At 36.8% G+C, this 10,226-nt stretch overlaps 1 protein-coding gene across 1 annotated transcript; it reads left to right on the plus strand.

The window, feature by feature from the left end:
* Positions 1–942: 942 nt before the first annotated feature.
* rrh (retinal pigment epithelium-derived rhodopsin homolog) lies at positions 943–10,014 on the plus strand. The gene is made up of 7 exons (XM_022684918.2): positions 943–1,216; positions 4,852–5,042; positions 6,363–6,462; positions 6,559–6,712; positions 7,338–7,506; positions 7,625–7,803; positions 7,896–10,014. The coding sequence occupies exons 1-7, from the start codon at positions 1,093–1,095 to the stop codon at positions 7,999–8,001; spliced, it is 1,023 nt and encodes a 340-aa protein (XP_022540639.1). The 5' UTR covers positions 943–1,092; the 3' UTR covers positions 8,002–10,014.
* The last annotated feature ends 212 nt before the right edge of the window (positions 10,015–10,226 follow it).

Consider the following 10,226-nt stretch of genomic DNA (forward strand, 5'->3'; position numbering starts at 1 on the left):
TTTACAGATGATACAAAAACAAGTAAGGTTGGATATAGAGGTGTACAGATTCATCAAGAGTCTGACTGTCATCAGATCCTAAACAAAACCTGGATTTGTTGCTAAAGATGGTTCCAGTCTTAAGCAGTCGAGGTCTCCTTTTTTACAAAACAACTGTAAACAAAGGCATTGGTGGCTGGCTAAGCATTGGCCTAAATGGTGGGCATTTAATCTACACAATTATTTTAGTCTAATGATGCATCCCTTCTCAAAGGATATCAGTTGTGCAAAATGTATTTGAATGTGTTACAGAGGCCTTTCTAGCAGTCAGCTATCTCTCACCAAGAGGTACATTACCCAAATGTAGCCACTGAGAACCTTTTTATAGGGCATGGAAGAAAGCAATTTTACACCCTCTTGTCGCAGGGCTCTTTATAGGCTATACATTATTAACAAAGGCACAGAAAGTTTTACTGGATGTGAGCTCTTTAAGACTAATCTGCAACATTTTCTCACACTGTTAAAACCACCACGTCTGTGAAAGACTTGAAAAATTTGTTTAGAGAGTTTAGACTTGTGGTATACTGTTTTGTGTAGCTCTATAGCTGTCAATATTGTTTTGTGGTGTTGTTGTTTGTGATATTCACAGCTATATAGACTATACAGTTTTCTCCATTCAGGCTGGAATCTTGTTGTTCACTCTCTCTCTGCCGATCTGATGTTTTAAGAATGAAAAGCCCTCATGCGAGGATTATGCCTGAAACAATGAGTTCCTTAGTGTTCACAAACCAGGCAAAGCCTAATCCTCCCCTCAACTTCACCTAGCTGACCACAGTCACTCCACCAATATTAACAATGCATAAACCCCCAAAACCTCTGCCTACTTAACATGCCCCCCATGTTCTCTCTCTCTCTCTGTCTCTCTCTGTCTCTCTCTCTCTCTCTCTCTCTCTCTCTCTCTCATATACACAGAGTTTCCTAAACTCTCTCTTTTTGCAAGTGCAGGAGGAAGGGCTGTGCACGGGATAGGCTGCTCTATGCCGCTGTGTGCTGTGTGTTTTAGGCCGGACTCTAGTGAATGTCAGAGGGACACAGAGCTTGTTTTGTGTGGATATGTGTGAGAAAGAAATGGGGCATGAAATGCTAAACTCATCGTCCGAGGCTGTTAACTATGGTGGAAAAAGTGCCTTCTCGCAAACGGAGCACAACATCGTCGCTGGATACCTCATTACTGCATGTAAATAGTAATTATGTAAACCTTTCGTATTTATTTGTGTATTTTCATGTGTGTGTAATATTTCACGTGCAGTGGTTACTAACATTACTTACAATACAATACTTAAAATTTTTCAGACGACAAAACAAACTTTAATATCAGACAAATATAACCTGAGTAAATCTAAAATATTGATTCCATTTATTACCACACAATCCTGAAGGAGAATGTCCGGCCATCTGTTCGTGACCTCAAGCTCAAACGTACTTGGGATCTGCAGCAGGACAATGATCCAAAGTAAACAAACAAGTCCACCTCTAAATGGCTTTCAAAAAAGCAATATGAAGGTTTTGGTGTGGCCTAGTCAAAGTCTGATTAGCATAATCTTAAACAGGCTGTTCATGCTCGAAAATCCTCCGATGTGGCTGATTAAAACAATTCAGTAAAGAAATATGGGCCAAAATTCAGAAAAACTGAAGAAGGACTTATTGCCATTTATCAGTAGAGCCTAATTGCAGTTGTTGCAGCCAAGGGCGCATAACCACGTTATTAGGTTTAGGGGCAAATACTTACTTCACACAGGGCTAGATTAGTTTGGATAGTTTTTTTTTAAATAAATAAAATGATTATTTAAAAAGTGCTTTTATATTTACTCAGGTCATGTTTGTCTGATATTATAGTTTGTTGGGTAATCGGAAAAATATCAGTTTGACCAAAAAGCAAAAACAAAAGAAATCTGTATTACTTTTACTATGTGTTAGAATGAGCAAAAACTGCAAGAAACAGCAACAGAATTAATGTGTGGGGCATTTTTGGGTCTGGTGTACTGTTTTTTATATGTAAGTCTTCTAAATTCTACTGTATATAAATATTTAGAGTCTGTAAGTAGGCTTTTATTTTAGTTTCTTTCTCTCGTCATTTACACTCCTTATTGATCCACTTACAACTTTGCTCAGTCTGGAAGCAGCATAAAGTAACTGATTTGTGTTATTAGTAGCTATTGAATTATTTCTAAATCATTTATAGTTTGTCCAAAGAATATAACAGTTTTTGATAGTCAAAAATATCTACAGATTAATAATGCCATGTCAAAAGTATTGGGATAGCAATAGGTAAATTGATCATGATATGTTACCTCATGGGACAGCCACACCTGTATGAGTGGTGAGGTGTTATCTCATCTGATCATGGCAAGGCGACCTGAATTTTCAAATGAGACCTAATAGTGAGTACCATATAAATCGGACATTCCACTTCTGAAATGATGTGGTCATTTAACATTCCTCGATCCACATACTTTTGTACAAAAAAATGGAGACTTGAATGATTAAGAGTTATTTTTCACAGATTTCAATGGTCTCCAATGTTTGAGTTATTTCACAGAGTTGAATATTTCAGTGTTTACACAAATAAACAAATATGCTACCTAAAAACTCCACAGAGATTTAATTAAAATGATTTTACTTCTTTGGCTGAAGGCAATGATATGTCTGCACCATCCTGTTACCCAATTATAGACATAACAAAAAAAATAGAATCTACTCATGAGAGTTAAAACAACAATTTGCTCTCAATTTGTTTGGATAGAGTTCACATCAACAAGTTGCATAAATTGAACAGCTACAGTATGACCATATAAAATATGGCAAAAAATATGTAAAAACATTTTCTTAGTACCGGTTTACAAAACATAGTTGTCCTATTGGCTCCTGCGATCATTTAATTGCATAAAAACCCATGTCCCGCAAACCTAACTTATCATCAGTGTGCAGTCATATCATATAATGGGTTATTTGTCTGGTCAGATTGTTGTAGGCTCCAAGAGCAAGTTATTTTCTGTGCTATAAAGTGTGACCAAGTGCTGGCAATGTACTGTATTTGGATTACATTTCCCCAGGCAATGGGCAAATAGGCTGGTAAAAAGAACACAAGCTAACATTCACTGAATAAGCAAGTTCTTTTAATATTTTTTTTTGTTGTTTCAGATTAACCATTTTGTGAATTAAATGATTTAATGAGTTAAAAGGAACTCTGACAAGCTGTTAAATGTTTTACTGTTAAATTCAGATATTGAAGCTTTATAAACTCTGAGTAAGAGTTAGTTCAGCTCTTAACTGTTTGCTTTGCACTATGTACAGTGCAGTGATACTGATTGTAAAAACAGCAGCATCCAGCTAGAATTAACATTCTAAAAATGAGACTTACATTCAATGCAGGAGGTCCACACACATATCCCACAGGCCAGTGCATAGTCAGTGCGAAAGTCATGGGACACGATACTTGTTCCTGTCCAATGACAAGCCAAAAGATTAAACTAGTGGTGATTTGTAAGACAACCAGCAGAGGTCCTCAGTGAGCTGGTAATGTAGTATATTGTTGATGCCATGTCTATTTTTGCTGTTTTTGAATCTGATTTTGTTCTTAACATTGAAGCAAATTTTTATGATGAATGGACCAATAGAAATAATTTAAGATTATGTGGAGTAACACTGAGATCCACTGAAAGCTGGAAACATTTTTACTTCTTCTGTAAAGCTGCCGGTTTGGAGAAGCAATGTTCAGCAACAATTTGTACCTGTAAGTCATATGGTACTATATACAGAGCTTAAAGTAGGGAAAAAAGTGCCAATACTCCAATTATTTAATAATTATATTTTATAATCAGTAAAAGGCATTCTAGCAAGTTCTTATAGGTTAATCTTATAGGTTAAGCTCAAAGCCCAAATAAATCAGAAGGTAGAATATTTAGACATCAAGGTAAGGATAAGGTAGTAAAGGTTTGCCACTGACACTTTTGTAACACTTAATGCAACAATAACAGTCTGATCAGATTGCATAATGAACCAGGGTAAAATTAAGTCTTCATGAAAAACACATGCCAACGTTACACATTGTTGGTTGTTACATGCACAGTGCCAGTAGCACAAATGAAATTGTAGCACAACTCGACAGAACACCTAGTGTGCTGGTGAGTACCAGCCAAGTTTGAGCACTGTCTATGTACATTAAACTGTTTCTAATTCACATTACAGATGGACAATGCATATATGTTTTTCTAATTTTAACTATTCTCTGATTAAGTAAGGTTAACATGAACATTTCTACAGAGACATTTAGCTACACAGCACATTTAGACTTTCATCATAGTAACTAGAAAAAGACACAAAAACACAGATAACTCTGTTACTATTAATAGTATAAGTCTTTTCTTTAGAGAAATTACAGATGAAGCCAGAGATTGATGAGTACTGTTTCCTACACCTTTAAAAGAATTTTGAAAACTGTAGAAAACCCGCATGGCAATAACTTTATTTAACACTTAACACTGCACTAAGTCTTAGTTTCAGCAGTGAGGATAATAATTAGAAGTCTGATAGGTGAAATGCAGTAATAAAGTCATTACTAAGATGAGAAAATAAAAAAGCATCTTATCCATACAGCACTGCTACTGGAAAACTTAAAAATAGGTGTGTTCTAAAACTTTTGACTAGTGTATATATGTATATTCTCGTGTTATAGAGCATCTACTGCCTCATGTACCTTTAAAGACATTCATTTTAACAAATGGTTCAGGTCTGTCAGTATTATGAGTATCAATATTTTAAAAGCCATATATTTAATGTACACGTCTTCTCTTTTTTGTTGTCTCCTTGCAGGTGTGATCAGTTTGTCCAGTAACATTGTTGTGCTCATAATGTTCGTAAAGTTCAAAGAATTGCGTAATGCCACAAACGCTATCATCATTAACCTGGCCTTTACTGATGTTGGAGTGGCGGGCATCGGTTACCCTATGTCTGCTGCCTCTGACCTGTATGGCAGCTGGAAATTCGGTCACACTGGTTGCCAGGTTTGTTGCGTGATAACTACAAATTAAATTATTATAATGTTAGTACAGATTTAACTGTAGATTTAGTCTGCATGGGCTGGTCGACAATTAAAATATGAACTTCCAGGAGTAGCAACAATGCTAGAAATTAGAGACACAATTCTCCCTTTTACAAATCGGCGGAGCATCACAATGGTTTTGTAGCTGATATTTTAAGGTAAAATGCTATATAATGTTGCTTTTTGCAAGTGAGTCATCAGTGTTATTCACAAAAGCCTGGTATGGCTGTGGTTTCTCACTTCAGCTGAGAACCAAGAGATCAGGGAATACTGGAACCATTTGGATTTAGTTGGACTTTTGCTGGGTTGTGGATAATAGGGGTGCCAGATATAGGCACCATAATTTTTGCACTATAAGGCACACTTAAAATCCTTCAATTGTCCCAAAAATTGACAGTGTGCCTTATAAGGAGCAGCTAAGCCACTCCGCTGAAGTGCAGCCTTAAAAAGGAGTTTCAGTAAAGTAACTCAGGCACCGAGACTGAAACAGTATTAGCATGAGCCACTTACCGCAGCGCTAGCTCTTTCGCTGTTGAGAGGTGAGTAAATTGGACTGTATTCTGTGTGTTTACAGTGTTAAAACAAGCTAACCCTGGTAGTGCCTGACTTACTGGAACACTTAGGATTCCTCTGTGCTAAGCACTGCTAACGATGGCTAGTGCTGCTGCTAACCATGCTGTTGAAAATACTGAAAAAATCTAAGCTTACTGTAAGTAAACGGAAGTGCTTTACTTAACAAAATAAACAGTTCTCAGGAGATAAATCTGTGTAGATTACCATCCAGCGACTTTGAAAGAATTTTTTTGTTGTTGTTGTTGTTTTTAAGAATTACAGGAAAACAAGAATTTGTTTTCTTAGGAGCCTTTTAATCTGGTGTGCCTTACGAATGATAATAGACCAGTCTAGTTATATTCTGTGAACAAAGTTTGGAGCATAAAGAGCTCCTACTGTTGCTGCACAGTTTGATGTTATTCAAGGCGTTAACATAGTTCTTCTGATGTTTTTATCGTAAAACTCATATCGCAATAATGATAAAAAATATGATTTATTGCACAGCCCTAGTGGATAACATTGTGGTCTCTGCTTAACTGTGTGCAAATTAGTGATTAGGCACAGAACATGTTATACTTGTAATCTACTTGTTGATAAAATTGCAATTCTCAGAAATGAATCATGCTTCTGATAACTAAGTATGGTCACATGTCAGTAAACCCTAAAGATTTGTCTTCAAGAAGGTGTGTCCCTCCATCTTTCCTACTGATTGACCCCTTTTCTCTTGTAGATCTATGCTGCACTGAATATATTCTTTGGGATGGCCAGTATAGGCCTGCTGACAGTGGTTGCTATTGACAGATACATCAGCATCTGCAGACCTGATATAGGTATGGATGTATGGACAGACACGTATAGTAAATAAATTGTGTTTTTTGCTCTTTATAAACTGTATGTTTATGTTTATGCTTTTGCTGTATATACAGGGCAGAAAATGACCACATGCTCATATACAATCTTAATTGTGGCTGCATGGCTGAACGCAGTGTTTTGGTCGTCCATGCCGATCGTGGGCTGGGCTGGGTACGCACCTGATCCAACCGGAGCTACCTGCACCATCAACTGGAGGAACAACGATGCGTGAGTCCATCTCTTACAGGCTTTATCTACTGTTTAACTACTGTCGTAGATCGTCACACTGTTAATTAACCCTTATAATTATTCATTGGAATGACAACAAAATTCTGTATTGAGGTATAACATTGGATCTATAGCGCCACCTATGCTTTAAATGTAAATTTGGTGCCCTGAAATATTGATAATTGGTGTTTGTCATAAACTTTCTCCAATGTTCCATTTTATTAAGCAATGTAGAAATTAAGTTTCAATTTCAATGGGTTTAATGCGTTCACTTACTCTTTCTAGCCTTCTCTGTGGATGTTTATTTAACATGTTTAGTAAAAGACATTCAGTGTTCAAGGTAATAATTTGGTCAGATTGTGATTTTTGAATCATGATTTAATGATCACAATTTCAATATTCAATGCAAAAATCAACCCCAAAGGATTTACTTACTCTTTCTTTTCACTGTATAAAACTGAATTAAAGTAGTCTATTTACTCACTTCCACTTTGCCATTTCAAAGTTAGTTTCTGATTCACTTGTTTTGTTTTGATTAAAAAAGATCAGAGTCAAACTTTAGTGCTATGTTCATAAATATAGATGCAGAGGGTTTTTATTAATGTGTAAATAAATTTCTCCGCAGGTCCTTTATCTCCTACACCATGGCAGTCATTTTTGTTAACTTTATTGTGCCACTGTCTGTGATGTTCTACTGCTACTACAATGTTTCAGTCACCATTAAAAGGTACAAGGCCAGCAACTGTCTGGAGAGCATCAACATAGACTGGTCAGACCAGATGGATGTAACTAAGGCAAGCAGATATTGTATTATTACTTTCATTATTGGATCTAATGTATGTTTTCATTGTATCCATTCTGCTGATGGTCATTGTTGTAATAACGGTGTTTAACTGACAATGTGTTCTGCAGATGTCTGTTGTAATGATCGTGATGTTCTTGGTGGCCTGGTCTCCTTACTCCATAGTGTGTCTTTGGGCATCGTTTAGCGATCCCAAAATGATTCCTGCACCAATGGCCATCATCGCCCCTCTCTTCGCAAAGTCATCCACTTTCTACAATCCCTGCATCTACGTTATCGCCAACAAGAAGTAATGCCAATGTCAAGAAGCAATGTCTAAGATCTTATTATTTTCTGAACATTTGTTATTTGTAATCACTGAGTTTTATTATAATGTTGCAGATTCAGAAGAGCCATCATAGGAATGCTACGATGCCAGACCCGTCAGCGAATCACCATCAGCAACCAGGTTCCCATGACGGCTTCTCAGCTGCCTCTCAACCAATAGATGATGACCTCTGAAGCTCTCTGCTCAGCGCTGGACGCTGTTCCCCATCTTCCTTCTTCACCACAATGTTGCCATAGTTTTCCCACTTAAATATTAAACAGTCCAACATTTTAGTTGTTTTCTATCAAATTAATAACACCTAGGCAAGTTAAGCTTAATTTCTTAGAGAACCAATATATATTATATTTTTAGTACTAACTTATAAATTGATCAGAATCAGATATTCAGATATTAAAGAAACAAGGTTAGTTTAAGCATTGGTTTATCTTTACAACAGTGCTATTTTCACATCCAGGGTTGCCAGATATGGAACAGTATGGGCCTTATTTTAGCAATAGGCGAACCATCAACCATGCATTGTGCATCTTGTGTCTTTGCTATTGTAAAAACGGGAAAAGTATGCTTTCTGTGGCTTAAAACGAGCAAAAAGCATGTACTAATTATCTTAATTAATTAATCAATAAATCAATCAATGAGTGTGTTTTTTTGGGCATAACATGCAATAAACCAATCAGCATTTCACTTGCCCTTCTTTTTAAGAGCCAGGTATGTTCTAACTTTGGTGTATTGCTATTTCAGTGGTGCAGCTACCTGGACATGTCCAATGCTTCTCAGCAGAGGACACTGACCTGCTCATTCATTCTGTTTATTGTTGATGTAAAAGTTTGTATAGCCGCCAGCGCACTATGGGTTTGTGCACTGCTGCGTGCCTATGTCTGCGTGCCTGACAGAACTTATTGCGTATGTCTAGGCTTTTTTCATTGGTGCACCTGTGTTTTCTGTGGTCAAGATAGAAATACGACAGAAAAATTACCTGAAGACACCTAATTTCCGACCGCCACGCCCATCGGCGAAGATATATTCACAAGCACATGGTGTAAAAATAGACGCTGTTGTTGAGTGTAAGAAAACAATGAGGTATGTCTAATTCATAAATATTTATAGATGTAGTAATGATTTTAGTTTAAGGAGATTTAGAAAAACTGAAAGAACCAAAACATTAATATCAGAACTGATGATCACTACTCTTATTTTCCTCTAAAGTCACCACATGGCTAAAATATACACTTACTTATAATATAGTAAGTTTTCTTATTACTGTTATAAACTCTTTCAGAAGAAAGGCCGAAATGATCTCAGGATTCCCTGACGGGTTTTTAAAAAACCTGTAACAGAAAATGAGCTAGACGTATGGGTGTACAGTTTAAAAAATGTATAAATGCCACAATACAAATGGATTTGATTATCTGCCTGTTAGAAGTAGAGTCAAAACTTAAAGGAGAACTCTGGTGTAAAATGAACTTTTGTTGTAGTAAAACATGATAAAAGTACAGTTGTTGAATAGCACACCTCCGTTCTCCCACAGCGTTCTGAGATCCAGAAAACAGTTTGTCCACCCCTCAGACTGGGTGACACGGGGCACAATTTGCCCCGATAAATCACTTTTTTCCACCATTATCCATGCTCCAAGATACTCCACACCTTGCTACAATCTGGAGAGCCCTGACATTTAATATGAGGCATTAATAACTTTAAAAGTGCACAAGAAGCTTATTAAAACCTATAACCTATAATGCTAGCTTTCAGCTCTGAGCACCGCCATATAAACATAGACATTTATACATAGATTTCACATAGCCTGCCTCCTAGCATAGCAGCTGGCACCAAGAGGCAGGCTATGTGGAATCTATGTCTATATGCCTATGTCATTTTCAGTACAGTTATGGCGTCACACAGATCTGAAGCTAGCATTATGGGATGTAAACAGTGTTTTTAAAGAGCTTATTGTGAACTTTTTAAGTTATTAATGGCTTGTTTTAAATGTCAGGGCTCTCCAGTAAGTAGTTTTTATCATGTTTTACTACATCAAAAGTCCATTTTACACCGGAGTTCTAATTTAATGTAGCAGAGCTGAGTTCCATGTCCAGATGCACCATGTCGGTTATAAATGTCACTATTAATTGTGTGAAGAGACCTTCTGGCAACTAAAATAAACTACTGAAATGGAAAGCATTGGGACACCTGCTCATTCATTGTTTCTTCTGAACTTTTACGGTCTAGGAGGTACTCTGTTCAGGTACAACTTAGATTTTGGTTTGAGGAGTTGCAGCTTAAAGCAGAAGGGATGTCCTTAAACATATGGATGTCGAGTGTAGCTGTTTCAGGAGATCATTGTCCTTTTTATGTATACAGTTGTGGTCAAAAGTTTACATACACTTGTAAAA

The sequence above is a fragment of the Astyanax mexicanus genome, chromosome 7 (genome assembly GCF_023375975.1).
Source record: "Astyanax mexicanus isolate ESR-SI-001 chromosome 7, AstMex3_surface, whole genome shotgun sequence".
NCBI lineage: Eukaryota > Metazoa > Chordata > Actinopteri > Characiformes > Acestrorhamphidae > Astyanax > Astyanax mexicanus.